The sequence below is a fragment of the Zeugodacus cucurbitae genome, chromosome 3 (genome assembly GCF_028554725.1).
Source record: "Zeugodacus cucurbitae isolate PBARC_wt_2022May chromosome 3, idZeuCucr1.2, whole genome shotgun sequence".
Classification (NCBI taxonomy): domain Eukaryota; kingdom Metazoa; phylum Arthropoda; class Insecta; order Diptera; family Tephritidae; genus Zeugodacus; species Zeugodacus cucurbitae.
In genome coordinates this window covers 57,853,523-57,870,165 of record NC_071668.1, presented here as the reverse complement: position 1 = coordinate 57,870,165, position 16,643 = coordinate 57,853,523, and the positions used below count along the sequence as shown (strand labels likewise).

The 16,643-nt window shown below is 35.2% G+C and overlaps 3 protein-coding genes across 4 annotated transcripts; 1 reads left to right on the top strand and 2 right to left on the bottom strand.

Moving 5' to 3' along the window:
* Window positions 1-4,436: 4,436 nt before the first annotated feature.
* Window positions 4,437-8,176, bottom strand: LOC105219784 (uncharacterized). 2 transcript variants are annotated; one of them, XM_011196088.3, is made up of 5 exons: window positions 8,039-8,176; window positions 7,778-7,978; window positions 7,568-7,703; window positions 6,071-7,477; window positions 4,437-5,996 (listed from the first exon to the last, which is right to left on the bottom strand). In XM_011196088.3, coding segments are annotated over exons 1-4 (1,677 nt in total). In that variant the 5' UTR covers window positions 8,040-8,176; the 3' UTR covers window positions 4,437-5,996; window positions 6,071-6,138. The 2 variants fall into 2 exon arrangements, with proteins under 2 accessions (XP_011194390.2, XP_028901142.2); XM_029045309.2 differs by having other exon boundaries at window positions 7,778-8,155.
* Window positions 8,177-8,397: 221 nt separating this feature from the next.
* Window positions 8,398-9,631, top strand: LOC105219783 (proliferating cell nuclear antigen). Its single transcript, XM_011196087.2, has 2 exons — window positions 8,398-8,705; window positions 8,769-9,631. The coding sequence occupies exons 1-2, from the start codon at window positions 8,598-8,600 to the stop codon at window positions 9,441-9,443; spliced, it is 783 nt and encodes a 260-aa protein (XP_011194389.1). The 5' UTR covers window positions 8,398-8,597; the 3' UTR covers window positions 9,444-9,631.
* A 205-nt stretch (window positions 9,632-9,836) lies between these two features.
* On the bottom strand, window positions 9,837-13,103 carry LOC105219782 (DNA replication licensing factor Mcm6). The gene is made up of 4 exons (XM_011196086.3): window positions 12,861-13,103; window positions 12,638-12,781; window positions 11,678-12,564; window positions 9,837-11,396 (listed from the first exon to the last, which is right to left on the bottom strand). The coding sequence occupies exons 1-4, from the start codon at window positions 12,950-12,952 to the stop codon at window positions 10,033-10,035; spliced, it is 2,487 nt and encodes an 828-aa protein (XP_011194388.2). The 5' UTR covers window positions 12,953-13,103; the 3' UTR covers window positions 9,837-10,032.
* Window positions 13,104-16,643: the final 3,540 nt, after the last annotated feature.

Genomic DNA, 16,643 nt, shown 5'->3' with positions numbered 1-16,643 from the left:
TTAACTGGATTAGAAATGCGAGTGGCTGAAATGCCGAATCTGGAAGAGCTTTTAGAAAACTTCGCAACAGAAGAAATCGACTCAGAGCGTGAGAAAAGCCGTCTTCAAGCGAAAGAGAATATAGTTCGTTTACAAGAAGAAAATCGCAAGACCTACAATGTTCGTCGTAAAGCTGAAGTTGAGTACAAAATTAACGAACTGGTAGCAATCAAACGTACACAGTATGGATCTGGGCTGAAGCTGAAGCCAAAATATCTTGGACCGTACAAGATCATTAAGCAGTTGAAACATGGCAGATACGAAGTTGCGAAAGTTGGAGATCACGAAGGACCCGGACGCACTACTACCGTCGCGGAATTCATGAAAAAATTTGATCCTTCATTCGGGTCGAATGAAAGTGCAGGATGGCCGATTGTGGGAAGCGGTGACAGGACAACACGTAGTGGACACACCTATTAATACGTACGCACACTCACCTCACTTACAAAAGGGCAACACTGACCTATGACAATAGGCAGCACTGATAGGGCACGACCAACTTAACAAACAGGACAAGAACACAGTCGTTAAACAGTCATCGTACATATAGGACGGTCAAACGGACGGACTTCACATATTCAGTTTATACATGAACATTTAACATTTAACATATTTTAAATAAAGTGTGTGTTAATTATAAAGTTGAACCAAGTGCGTTTATTTGAAGGGCTATCCTACATTTGTATGTTCATTATTGTCAAATATTACAGCATTCTCCAACCAGTAGTGAATATTGCAAGCCAAGAACAATGATGTGATTAAAATTGATTTCGTATTTAAGATTAAGAACTTTTGTAAACTAACTCAGTCATATTCTTTAAGAAAATTAACAAATGTTTTAATTGGCGACGAGGATGGGATGCGAGGAAAAGTATCTTTGAAAAATCAAGATACAAAAAAAAAAATAATACTATCCTTAAAGAATTAAGGTAGAAAAAAAAAATAAAATTTTAGTGAACAAATCAACAAATAAAAAAAGAAAGACATCAAAGTTAAGGAGAAGCCGAATCAACAATAAAACATCAAATCAAAAATTTTTTCAAACCAACAACAAATCAACAATAAAAAAAAAAAAACAAAAAGGACATCAAAGTTAAGAAGAAGCCGAATCAACAAGTAAAGCTCCTACATAAAGTGAGTTATTTGCATATATTATAAGTATAAGTTTTACAATGTTATTGTTATAAAAAAAAAAACTAATCACTTTAAAAAAAAAAACCATTAAGATTATTAAGCGAAATTGCAAAGTGAAATTTTAAGTGTTACATATATAAATTCATTTTATTTTTAATCATGGCCCAAGCACCTTCTGTTACCCTTGACCCTATCAAATACCTCAAAACATTACCTGAATTTAACGGAACACGACATGACCTTTACAACTTTACTACTCTTATAGATAGAATACACCCCTTACTAACGCAATATGACGAAATGTCCCAACTTCTCTTCTCTGATATAATAAAAAGTAGGTTACAAGGTAGAGCTAGGGAAATAATAGAAATGAATTTTCATGTACAGTCGTGGACGGACATTAAGAATGTTCTTATAAATAATTTTGGAGAAAAATTGAGCGTAGAAGAACGTTATGATAATATGAGAGCAGTAGTATTCAGAACAAACACGACAGAATTCTATAACGAAATAAAAGATAAGCCACGGAGGTTAAATAATAAAACCAATTTAATAATGGGAGAAAATCCTGGCACATCAGAAATAGCCAGAAATAACATGAAATCAGCGCTTAACATTTTTAAAGGAAAAATTCCCGAGCCAATGAAGATTATATTGATTTGTAGAAATCCAAACACGCTGGAAGAAGCACTGGAAATCCTTTTCCAAGATACAGGAGCTTCACATTCAATTATCCAGACATATGCCACCCAAAATGGAATATACCAACGAATGAAATAACTATTAAAACTCTACAGCATATAATCAAAATAAATAAAAAAGTTCGTATCCCTCTTTTTGAAGAACTAGGTAGTAAGGACGTATCAATTGAATTTTTTATTTGTAACTTCCATAATTTTTACGATGGATTGATAGGAAATAATATTTTAAAGCCATTAGGAGCAATAATAAATTTAAACGACGATGTAATAATTATAGGTGAAAATAAAATACCTTTAATATATGGAGATCAACAAGTAAATATCATAACTGTTAACTATCTCTATTTGTTATTTTTAAAGCCAATTCTTTGCGATTTACAAAGGGTGAACAAGTCATTCCCAAAGTAATAACGCCAAAGCAACAGAATTGCTTAATGATTTGGAGTTTGCCATAAATTCGCTAAAGAAAGGAGTTATACCACCAGTTGAATTCGATTTTTCGAAACTGACGATATTTAGAGGTATGCCGATACAACTTTGCAGAAGGGCTACGAGAAACGCACGAGAACAGCGCCGTGTTAGTATGGCCCGACTTCGTGCATCACAAACACAAGAAGAAAGACAGGCGGAAAATGAAATGGCTCAGTTAACAATGAGAAATCGTCGGGCAAATGAAACAACTCAACAACGTGATAATCTAAATCAACGCATAAGAAGAAGTGCTTCAATTGTTGATGTGGATTGAGTAGCGTTTCATTACGATTGCAGAATTAACTACAGCTCGCATCCTTCCGTTAAAATTCACCCAATGGAGGTTGTGTGCAACCACTGCGGTGCATTGAAGTTCGCTGGAGAAACAACTGGACTGTGCTGTTTCAGTGGCAAGGTTAAATTACCACCATTGCTTTTGCTAACAGAGCCATTGCGTTCTTTGCTTACTGATGAAACACCAGAATCACGTCATTTTCTATCGAACGCTCAGAAATACAACGGATGCTTTCAAATGACTTCATTTGGGGCAGATATTATTCATGAAAGCGGATTCAATCCGACATTCAAGGTAATAAATTAAACGATCATTTTCTTTTGATGCACAAAAAATATTGAATCTAATTTCGAAATTGACTCTACAGATCCAAGGCCAAATTCACCATCGAATTGGATCATTGCTACCACTTGAAGACGCACAACATAAATTCCTTCAAATTTACTTCATGGGCAATGTTGAACATCAACTTGATCAGCGCCAAACAATCAATACGGAAATGAGAAGAGGAATTCTTCGCGATTTTCAGCAGCTGCTTCATGAACATCATGCATTGGTTCGGTTATTCCAAACTGCGTTGGATCGCATGCCAAATGATGACTATAAAGTCGTGATCAGAGCGGATAAACGACCTACTGGAACGCATGAACGCCAATTTAACGTTCCAACAATAGATGAGGTTGCAGTTGTGATTGTTGGCGAAAGCCGGGAAAATAATTTATATGGCAAAACAACGTTTGCCGGGTCAACTAGTTTTAATATACAGAAAGGGATTACGAAGGATAGGAAAATGCTGCGTCGACTATGAAGTGCCTGTAAAACATCTGCAGATGATAGGCATGAATATGTCATACGAAAATGTGACAGACCAAGACGATATAGATAAATTAATGGAAATCTTTTAAACAAAAATTAACTTAATAAATTGTTAATTTTTTGTTTAGACATTTTTTCTTATTTTTGACACATTTGTTTTTAGATTTTTTTAGCTGTTTTCTCCATTCTTCCCGTCAAAAACAGCTTTTTTTCTGGTCAAAAGTTGGCAGCACTGTTTGCGATTCATTTTTATATTATAGACATAAGACAGGATTGATCAGTTATCCTAAACGTACTGGCCATCATAGGAGTTTTGCTTGTCATAATTTTTTTTATAGAAATTTAAAGGTAGTAGAAAACATCACGCAAATGCAAACCAGAAGGTTCGAGGACGTCCCTCACTTAGGAGGGGAAGAGTTATGACGTGAAAGCGCAGTTAGATTTCCAATTACCCAAAATGGTAGCGCGAGTTATGGGTGTCTACCCTAATAATTGTAATTCGAATACAATCATGCCACAGAAGCATGCATTAGAAGCTGAACGTGACGGAATGTCCACACGAAAGAAATTTCGTTTCATTATTTTCGTGTGAAAAAATACTTATATTCGAATTTCGATTATGTTATTGTGAACTTCAGCAATTTGTCACTAATGTTTTTTTTTTTTTTTCAAATTGTTAGCATAGAAAGTCTTTCTTGCTGGTTTTTAAGTGTAGTATTTTGCATTAAAAATAAAAATTAACATGATTAGTGTTTACTTCCGGCTTAGCTTGATTGAAGAAGAAAATAATACTAGCCAGCAGTTAATTGAACGAATGTCCAGAAGGATTTTACGCGACAAGTCCAATCCTCTAGATTTACCCAATACAAGGTAAAAAGGAAAGCAATATTACTCAAGAAATACACACACATTTGTGCATATTTGTATAGTTTCCACCAGTTGTACAGAATAAATAAGCCTACATTCAAATATTTCTTGGATGTGTTGCACAATGGGTTACCAGTGGTGAGGAAACGTTTCGCAATAGACAGCGTCGTAAAGCTTTCAGCTTGCTTGCGATGTTTTGGTGAAGGTGCCTATCAAAAAGGCGTCCCAGACAAGCTTCAGTCAAATCCTTTCTGAAGTACTGGATGTATTTGAGTCGTGCCTCTGTAATCAATGGATAAAATGGCCTACTACAGAAGAGAAGCGAGCAATTAGTTTAAATTTTTTTGTTGATGCTACACACCCTGGAACACAAGTCCAGGATTTCAATGGAGCAGGATTATACGCGAGGTACCAGAAACGTTTGGTTGCTAGGTACATTATTAATAAAATCTTTCAATCAGTTTGTAAATTTTATTTTTTCATAGGATATGCTGGATATCCACCCGTTCCGCGGTAGAAGGTTCCTCAGAAAGCAAATTTAATCAAGTTCATACATGCGCACGTAATATTATAGAAAGAACCAATGAACGTAATATTATATAACATGAAAATTTTCCAAGATGTGAGGATTTTCACATGTGAAGTTCTTGATACGAAAAACAAAAATGTGTGAGTTATTTTCATTGGGAATGCTGTTCACATGAAGTTTACAATAAGGCTGAATATTTAAAAAATAAATTGTAAAAAAAATTCAATTTAACCATCCAAACCAACTGGGTTTCTCTCTTTGAAATTAGCGGAATATTTTTAAAAACGTTCGAACGCGACTTAAATATGAAATTCGCACACTTAATCAGCGTATCTGCGTTCTCACGTCTGCAGTTCTGTTTGTTTTACATTTTTGTAAAATTAAAATGGAAAAAAATTATCAAAAATCGGAAACAGAAATAAGGAATCAACTGTTGCACTATAAAATATATATCCACAAAGATTATAACAGTTATTTCTTGTAATTAAAATTATAGAAAAAAATATATACGTATATAAAATGAATAAATAGATTTCAAGTAAAAAAATAATATATCTTCATATGTCATTGCATATATGTAGCTGCAATGGCTAAAAGTATGAAATGTATTATACAAAAAAGCTATTATTTAACTTAAGGTCTCTCAAGTAGACAATTCACAAAGTAGCTTATTTATGTTTTTTTATGCAAATATAACAATAAAATAAGCACTTAACTGATTGCCTGAATAAGTATTACAATACTATTGTAAGTTATTCGCAATATTAAAAAAAAAAAAAAATTGTTGAAAATATTCCACTTTAACAGACTTTGTGAATTGCCTAATTATTTACTGCAGGGTTTACATATTCACTAAGATTTAATCAAGCATCACATTTTCGATAATATTTTAAGTTATTAAACTACCGAATATTTAAGGTGAATTATGTGTGCCACATATATAAGTAATTTGAAGGACTGTTGATAAAACACTAAACGTAGTGCCTAACTTAATATAACAATAACTAGGATAAGCTTACACTTGTAAAATTTACCGGTTATGCCAGCAATCCAGTTAAACACTTGTAAGTGCATACAATTTTTCAGCGCTTTTTCAACAATATTCTTTTGCAAATTATTACACTTCACACACAAAATCAATCATCTGTAAGAAATAATAAAAAATAAAGTAAGTAACGAAATTGGAAGTTAGTAATTTTGAGGCTCATAGTAACACACCTTTCGTTGAAAGTAACTTCAGAAAGATTTTCCACGTTTTAACAGCAACTGCCTGCGAGTAGGCTCTCCTAATCAGGATACAGGTAATCCTGCAGTATGTTTTGAAATGCGATTTTAATTTTTCCACGATCACGCCCGTTTAATTTTTGTATATCAGGCAGCAAACTCATAAGGAACATAGCATCCGGATCGGTTTTGCAATCACACAACTCCACATGTGACTGCGGCGCACTCGTGGCGGAATTAGTGGCATTCATTAATGTGGACACCGACACGTTTGCATTTGCAACACCGCTGGTACTCAAGCCAGCACCAACAGTACCCGACGATATTGATGCAATTTCTAGACGATGATGCGCATTAGCGCTGCCGCCAGCACTATGATGACTATAATTGTGATTGTGATGACTAGCACTTGAGTGCCGCTGATGCTGGTGACTTATTGCGGACGAAGTTGTTGGCAACTGGTTACTTATACTTGATGTGCTACTGGCATTCACATCTGCATCGTTATTTGGATTATTTGTCAGTGTATTGCCTGTACTAACGCCAGCGCCAACACTGAGTCCAACAGGGCCAGCATTGCTTGTGGTAGTGCTAACTAATTCCATAGGTTTGGCTAGGGTTGGTCGTACTAAGGACACATTTGTATGTGCTGTTGCTGTGCTGGCTGTAGAGCTATGCATGCGTGTATGTCCACCTGCACTAACAGGTATAGGAGGAGCACTGGGATGTGGATTAGTATGTAAACTACTACTACCGGTAGTAGGTATATTTGCGCTGCCACCAGCACCGCTACTAATCGCATGTGTGCTACTTATGCTATCCTGCGAGCGAGGACGCTTGATACGAAACTCATCTTGGTACGAGCGTGTTTGCAAACGCATAAACTGCTGCATGCGTAATTGTGCACGCCGATCTTCTAATGGTATAGCGGTGCTACTACTGGCGTATGAATCCATCATAAAATTACGCATTTCCATTTCTTCAAGTTCATTATCTTCTTCTTCATGTCGTACGGCGATTTCTGGCTCATAATCATCAACATCCGATTTAACATCATCGCATTCAGATTTTATATCATTATTGAGTGTATGTATATGGGGATCTGCATGACGAAAGCGTGTACGTTGCTCATCATCTATAACATCTTCCAAATCGTCGGAATTATTCGGTTCGGCATCATCAAAGTATTCTAAATAATTATCAATTGGTTGCTGATGCGATTGTTGCGTATGTAATAGTGAAGAGTGTACATCGCTTGTCACGTTACTACCGCTAAGAGCAGCTGCGGCATTTGCGGCCACTGCTGCTGTACGTTCACGTTGTAAACGATCTGATAAAGAGCTGATACGTACTAATGCGTCTTGTACTTGTGAGTCCAATGATTTGGGTTGTGAATGTTTTCTATGAAAATATTAATTAAAACAATAATTTTATACTATAATATAATTTCATATTTAATTAACAATAATATAGAATTTTAAATACACTTACTTTCTTAGATAAGGATGCAGAAAAAACATGCGATCAAAATAAGTCCAGCATGGCGGCACCTTTTCTTCCAGATAATTTGTATATTCGCGTCGAAAGGATATACGCAAATTAGTCCATTTTGCAAGACTGGCTCCAGCTGAAACGAAATTTTGGACAGTACAGCAACAAACTTCTATAACTGCGCAATTCTTGAGAATTTCATCTACTTACGATTCTTCTCGAGTTTTTGATCAACTTCACGCCAGAAATTCTCTACATATGGCCGACAAAAGTAGTATTTGTGGCGCGGGTTATAAATGGCTTCATCGTGTTGCACCATATCGATCAGTTTGAAAACCTCTTCAGTGAGCCAGCGTGATGATGAACAGGAAGGCGTGCCAGTTACGTTTGCATAATAATCATTCGCCATCACTTTAAAATAATAATAAATATAATTTTCCGTTAAGTAAGCAATTGGAATTCGATATTTACTTCGCAATAAAAATAAATAATGCCAAGAGGTACGCTTCAAATCCGGCAAATTATGCGAAAACAATGATAAAAGGAAACGAAAATATGGCAATAACAAATAAATGCAATTGGAAACTTGCGAATGTGTTGCCGGACTGAGGTAAAGAGCCCTGTAGGCCTTTGGAAATAACTATAGTGATTTAGCAAAATCATGCTGATTTTCAACTATTTAAAAAATGTTAAATCAAAATGGTAAAAATTAATAATTTTTAAATTAATTTATTCTATATTTATTAGCAATTTTTATTAAACTTCTAATCTCCTAACTAAATTACCCACTTTGCTATTAAACACCAGATGTCGCCAAAACTGCCAAACCAGCTGACGTTCTCTACATTTTGACATTTGGCGCCAAAACAAGCGTTTTGCCTGCATTTCTTGTGCAAATTTGCAAAAGTGTGTGATCATTTCAAAAATTTACATCGTGTCGTTTGGTTGTGAAATCTCACGCTAGCAATTAATTCCAGTATTTGTGTATATTTCGCTTTATAAATCTTCACAATCACAATAAACCGTCACAATGTTTGAAGCGCGTCTAAAGAATGCAACCACACTCAAAAAGATCTTGGACGCCATCAAAGATTTGCTCAATGAGGGAACTTTCGATTGTAGCGATTCCGGCATACAGGTTGGTGTTCAAAAACTACAAATTGTGTGTTTTAATTGCTAATTATTAAACTTTTCTTTGCAGTTGCAGGCCATGGACAATTCCCACGTCTCACTTGTCTCTTTGACGCTACGCTCAGATGGCTTCGATAAATTCCGTTGTGATCGCAATCTTTCAATGGGCATGAATTTGGGCAGCATGGCTAAGATACTCAAATGCGCCAACAACGAGGATACTGTAACAATTAAAGCACAGGATAATGCAGATACAGTAACATTTATGTTCGAATCTTCAAATCAAGAGAAAGTCTCCGACTATGAAATGAAATTGATGAATTTAGACCAAGAGCACTTGGGTATACCGGAGACTGACTACTCATGCGTTGTACGCATGCCTGCAATGGAATTTGCGCGCATTTGTCGTGATCTGGCACAATTCAGTGAATCTGTAGTGATTTGTTGTACCAAGGAAGGTGTAAAATTCTCCGCATCCGGTGATGTTGGTTCGGCCAATGTTAAATTGGCGCAAAACTTAAACGTTGACAAGGATGATGAAGTAATTGTGATTGAAATGCAAGAGCCTGTTGTATTAACGTTCGCTTGTCGTTACCTAAACGCATTCACAAAGGCGACGCCACTCTCGAATCAAGTGCAGCTGTCAATGTCGGCCGATGTGCCACTAGTGGTTGAATATCGTATAGCCGAATTGGGACACATACGCTACTATTTGGCGCCGAAAATCGAAGATGATGAGAATTAGTTGTGTATGCGAATATATCGGGTATTGGTGTATCTTAACTTTCCGATTTGATGTAAGAAACTATTAAATATTAACTAATTTTAAGCACTAAACTATTTAGTACGTCACAGTGCTGTTGCTTACATCTCATTTATGAAGTGTAGCAATAGATATTTGCAAAATAAATTTCATATACATATTGAGTACAATTTTGTGTTTTGTAATCTTTCAATAGGATAGTTCTGTAAAATGTGAGAAATTTAGGCTTCTGAGCCAATTGGAAGATTAAAGGAACGCTTTTAAAGTGAGATTTGATTTTGAGTGACACTTTTAAAGTACAATTCCGTTTAAGAGAACTCCAAAATATCTTTAGATTGACAACAAATAACTCCGTAAGAGTAGAGATTTCGAAAATATTTTTTAACACGACCAAAAAATATTTTTTTTTTGGAAATTTCTTTATTTGTACTCCACAGCTAACGGATTTTTAACGCGCAATGTTCGAAATAAAATGCATACGATAACATAAAACTTAATTCTATTTAACATTAAATTGTTTGTATGAAAAAAATGTAATAAAATTGATTTGGAACGTCTAAACGACAACACGCTATTCAACAATATAATTGGGATGCACGACCAACAGGGGATCGTCTGGTTCCTCGCTTTCATCATCGGGACGACGCGGACTTTTACCGGGTTGTCGCAATTCGGTTGTCTTCAATGGTATAATCACTTGATCGTGGTATATCAAACGATCGATAACTTTCTCAATTAAATGTTTGCGTGAGATAAGTTCCTCTTCGGATTCGATCTGATCGGCGACTTGTTCCAAATACCATGTAACCACATCGCTGCGTTTCATACCCGAATCGATGCCTTCTGTTTCGCAGCGTGCCTCCTCATTACGCATATGTAATACCAACATAGTTGATAGATTTTTGTAATCCTCAAACGATAATGTGAGCTTTTTCTTTTGCAACTGGCTACCACTTGCCTCAATGCCTTCTTCCATTTCTGCACCCTCTGTGGCAATCGTATTATTCGCGCCATTCGCAGTACCGGCATTATCACCCATGTCCACATCACCCACATAGGCATCCTCATTGCCCTCGTCATCGTCCAAATGTATATCGGGCTGCTCAACACGTATAATTGATTTGTTCAACAAGCGATAAGCTTCTTTAACGTGTCGTTCTTGCACTTCGTTCATGCACTCAAGTTTGGCCATTGCTTCGCTCAGGCGTATCATGGACTCCAGTTGACGTACTGTGATACGCCATGTGCTGCGGCCGGCAATACCCGTGTCACGTTGTCTCAAGTGACCATAGTTCTCCACCAGCAGCTTCATTGCCTCCTGCCCAATAATCGGTTTGAATTGACGCGCGAAGGTTATGTAGCGCAGCACTTCTTCGCGTGTGTATGCACACTCCACTGACTCTTCAATGTTCGAGTGTAAATCGACAATTTTGCGTGCGATTGCATAGTCCACCACTTCATTGCATTCGTCGACGAGTATGAAGAATAGATCGAAACGTGACATAATTGGCGCAGATAATTGTATATTCTGTTGCAAACTCTTGGTACGGTCATAACGTCCGTTTATCGGGTTGGCGGCAGCCAAAATTGAAGTGCGTGCATTTAAGGTGGCGCGTACACCGGCTTTTGCTATGGAAATTGTTTGCTGTTCCATAGCTTCGTGTATGGCCACTTGATCGCGTGGATCCATTTTATCGAATTCATCAATGCAACAGATGCCATTGTCGGCCAACATAAGCGCACCGGCTTCGATGACAAAATCGAAACTCTCCTCATCACGCACCACAGCGGCAGTAAGACCCGCTGCCGAAGAAGCTTTGCCAGAAGTGTAGACAGCGCGTGGCGAAAAGTCGGCGACTTGACGCAGAAATTGTGACTTCGCCGTACTGGGATCACCTACAATGCATACATTGACATCGCCACGCAAAGTTGTTTCTGTAAATAAAAAAAAAAATTATGAAATATTAAAAAAAAAGATAAATGATAAAAAAATATAAAATATTAAAAAATATAAAATATTAAAAAATAAATACGATTTAAAAAAAAATAATATATATAAAATATTTAAAAAGAAAAATGATAAAATATTAAAAAAATATAAGATATAAAAAAAAAATAAAATACTACAATAAAAAAAAAAAAATGTAAAATATAAAAAAATATAATATATTAAAAAAAGTATAAAATATTAAAAAAAAAGTAGAAAAAATACTTACTTTCATGCGTAGTCTTGCCAACACCACCAAATAACTGCAACAACACACCACGCTTGACCTCATCATTGCCGTAGATCGAGGGAAACAGACTCGTGATGAGATGGTTATACAAATTACGATCCTTAGACATTTCGTACACCTTATTCCACTCTGCATCAGTCATTTGTTTTTTCATATCTTCTGCCGTTACCTCGGACATAGGCAAATCTGTGCCACCAAAACGCGCTGTTGTTGTTTGTACGCTGCACGCCAAGAAAGACATGCGATAGTTGAGTTCACGTGTGCCCAATTCTTTTAAACCCGAAACACCCTCGGGTCCATCTCCCGGCTTGTGCCGCGAACCCATATCCGCTTTGGCGCCCGGCATATTTAATACACCCACGTCGGGCACTACAATTAATGTGCCGGTAAAATCATAACGATCGCCCGCTTGCACAGTTTCCACCAATTCCGAACGCAGAATGATTTCCACTGAACGTGGTATACAACCACGCGGCAACTCTGATTGTGTTTCTTGTATGCGTATTTTTTGAAAATCCACAAAAAGTGACTTCTCCACATCCAGCATGAAGCGACGCCGATTACTGCATACAGGATTACGACAAATTGTTGGATTGGTAAACTTAAATTGTTGCTCCACATTGCGTATTTCAGTTTGGCAATCCATACACATGAATGTGCCGGTAACAAGTTCTGGATGCACTGGATGTGTACGCACTACCTGACCAGATATGCGTATCAATGTGCCAATTTTTGATGTTGTTAAATCACGTACTTTATGGCGCGTGGGCACGTCAGTGAATGAGATGTAGCACTCTTTTTCATTCTTTAAACCACAACGATCTTTGACGAAATTCGAAACTGATTGGCACAGATATGGGTAGATGCTATAAAGTGAATAATTTTAAAAAAATTAAAGCTTGTTTTAACAAAAAAAAAAAAACATACACACAAACTTACCGAAAATATTCTTCGATAATTGTTGTTGCCAAATTCTGATTATACTTTTCCACATCGTCGAAAGACACCTCTAGAGTATAACGATCTGGTGATTCCAAATCTGCTGCTGGTTTGACATACTTTATTTCACCGTCTTCCTTAAACCTAAAGCACACATTTTTTAGTTCATCGCACTTATGTTTATTTATTAATATTGTCACAAAACCACCGCCAATACACTTACTCCTCTAAGAAATCCTGAAAGAGTTTCTGACAGCGCAAGCCAACCTCATCCTTTACGCGTAATTGTCCAATTTGTGCGTCAGCTACATCCATTGCAATGCTTCAAATTGGCGTCGTATTTCTTGGCAATTCGTTGCTTATTTTAATTATTTATGCACTAAATATAAAACACGCTGACCGCAGCTTATTGGCAATGAATGTTTGTATTGTATTTGACAGCGCTGGCATTTGTTTTGGCGCGCACATGAAGACGCTGATAACACTGACATTGCCATTGAAAGCGTGGCTGCACTGCCAAAGCGTTGCACTTGAAGCGGGAAATAAAATTGATAGAAGTATAATTTTTAATTTATGCATAGCACCGAAATTATTTGGTCATAAAAAACAAAATTTTTCAATTTTAATATTAAAAAAATGAATATGTAACTTTTAGAGGTATTTGTTATTTAATTTGTTAAAATAAAACAACTTCTGTTGCTATTTCTTTTATTGATTTGGCAGCATTGTTTTTACTGTTTCCGCCATAGTTAACGGAGAAGTGAAAAATTAAGAACGCAGAATTAAATCGCTTTTAGGATTGTGAAATTAATGTGTAAATAACATGTGCAAAATAGAAAAAAGAATGTTTTATTACAATTTAAAGTTTGAGTTTGTATTTGGATGTGCTTTGCGTTAAATTAAATAGTTGTTTCTATTGAAAACCCGGATATAAAATTTGCATTAAGGAAATGGGGTGATCAAAACTTTGCGGCACAACAAAATGGCGTTTGAGCTTGACACTAGTGTAATGACATGCAGGTGAGCTGTTCTAAAGCTAAAATTCTTTTTATATATTTAATTGCTTTTGAAAATATTACTATGTTATATACTTTCAATATATTTATACATATGTATATATGTATGTAATCTTATGGATACTTGTACATACATACAAACATATATTCGGGAGACATGTACTCAATACCACTTTCATATTACTTTATTTTAGTGCACTTCTAGTGTATGGAAGTTCTCAAAAATATGTTATGCTTCAACTGCAATAAAGTTCTGTAACCTAATAATTTCTAGATTTACAATAGACTTAAATTTAATTAATTAACAATTTTCTAACAATAAAAGAGTAAATAAAAGGTATTAAGTAAAATTAAACGCTAAAAAATAGTAATTCAAACTAGCTGGTAACTTTAATATGACTTTGCCTAAAAAAAAAAATTATTTGAATTTATACTATCATTTTTAGTGAGGCTACTGCTATAATGTGTATTTTGTAATTAAAATTGATCTATTTGGAGATCGATGAAGATCATTTATGTTATTATAATCACATTTTCGCGTACAACATTTTGATTGTTAAGGTGCTCTTAATTTTGTATCTGAATTATTTTACAATATCGAATTTCAGCAGCAGTAAATAATCTCTTTCTTTTACTGTTTAATTCACAATAAGTTGTAAAAAGTCATCCCCCAAGCAAAACAAAATAAATTACATTTATGATGTTTTTGCCTTCATTGATTCAATTTATTTTTATCTAGTATTGTGATCGGATATTTCCATTATAAACACATGTAATTAAAATTGCACAATACCAAGTCATCGGCAGTTTAATATTTAAAAGCAAAGTACATAAACATGTTGAAGCACAAAAGCCTTGTCCACAATTTCTATACATTTTATTAAGACTTATAACTTAATAGTTAATCCGTAGCGGAGAGTTTCCACTAAAATTTTGTACTAGTGCCGATTTAAAAAAAAAAGAAGTTGCACGGGTCAAGGAATACGGCCAATAGCGGAGATGTGAGTCGATGCGTTGTAATTCTGGAATAGTTTCCGCCCAAAAGAGTAATTGTTTTTGTATTTTTTGTATGGATTTTCAATAATATTCTTTTGTAGAAATAACTCGGCATAGTGGAACCTTTTCACAACTTTTCAATAGGTCTGTCCTCGCTTTTCGTCTCAACAGGTTCTCCGGGTGACAATCCTTTGGTCTCTCGTGCGTGCTAGTTCATTTTTCAACGTCGACTACCCCCGAACACCTTCCTTACATGATTACTATTTTTTTCTTCACTTGCAATATATTCAAAATTTCTAAACTCAGTAAAGTTGTGTCCATCTATAAAATACTTGCATACATACAACTACAAATTAATAGCTTCGACCACAAATATTGTAAACATAAGGACAAAAGGGACATAATAACAGTGGAATACTAGCGCTGAAAGGATAATTTATGTCCATTAAATGAACACACACACACTTGTTTATATATTATACTCAAATATTTATAAGTAAGAACGCATATACATATACCACATACTCGTAACAGTAATTTCTGATTGCCATAAGCGTTCGTAAACTTTTCGAGTTAGTTGATAAAGCTTTGTTGTTAATTAACAGTCGTATAAGTTCATTTGCAGTTATATTTGTCCGCATACTAGCGTTGAAAGGATACGTATGGATGTACGCATGTGTAAAGCACAACGGATATCAATAACAATTTAAACGATTTTTAATGACTATAACTCTCAAGTACTCTGCATACAAAATCAGATATGAAAAGCAGTGTAGGTGGTTTATATTCATATCTTCTTTATATACATACATATGTATACTTATGTGTGTTTAACTTTCGAACTTCAAAAGGTTGTTAAAAAAAGTTTTATTTAATTACATTACTTTTAGCATTAACTTGTTGATTTTGAAAGTGCAGATAATTCAATCTTGTCTATTTTATGACGTAGCCTTGAGAATTTATTAATACATATCGCTCATATACATAAATAGTGTCATAACTCAAAAAAGTCGATTTTTTTGGAGCCATTCAAGCCCACGGCGAACCGGATGGGTTAGGAGCTCGAAATTTAAGAAAGTTTTTTCAATTGAGATTAGAAACAAGAAACAAGTTGAAATTGAAAAAATAACTAACTTGATTTTCAAAACGAATCGCTTGCAGTGCTGTATTCTAATAAATGGTAGACTTAAATTCTGATTCGTAGAAGTATGCTGCTCTCAGCCAGCGCTTAAAGTTTGAATGCGGTGCGTTACATGTATGTAACAGTGGGCTTGAATGGGTTAAAGTTTTCAATTGTCTCTAATTTAGCAAATATATAAAAATGTCATAAGTTTATTGAATAAACTAGTGGCATGAAATATATTTAATATAATGCTGAGCATAAGTTGACTAAAAAGAGCGCACTGAAGCTTTTTCTTAGGCATAAACGTGACCCCTTTGGAATTATGTCGTTATATCTGAAATATATAAATCAATTTCCCTGTCATAGGTTAAATGTGTCGTTATTGCTGAAAAAAATTAACATCAAAATTTAATTCCCTTTTCACAAATATCATTCTAACACAAAATATATCGTTCTTTCTGAAATAAAAACAAATTTCACCCTATGTCAATATGTGTTGTAACACAAAATATGTTATTATGACTAATTCTGGCACAACTGAGAAGTGTCGTTTTTATGGTTAAAAGATAATGCAACATAACATGTTTAATAACGGCACATTCTTATTTAACGGTTAATCTGCGCATCAGAATGAAATTTTTATAAAATATGGACGATGCGCACATCCCTGCATACTCAACGCAAAAATCGTGTTTTTTGAGTTATGACACTATTCAAGTAAATGAGCGATATGGTCTTTGGTTTTTTCTTTCTCTATCTCTGTCTGTATCGTTTCGATTCGGTGACGAAAATTTAAACATTCACTTCGAAATTGCACATGATTTTTTTACCCATATAGGAAATTTTTAAAGAATATGAGTTTTGCTTTTTA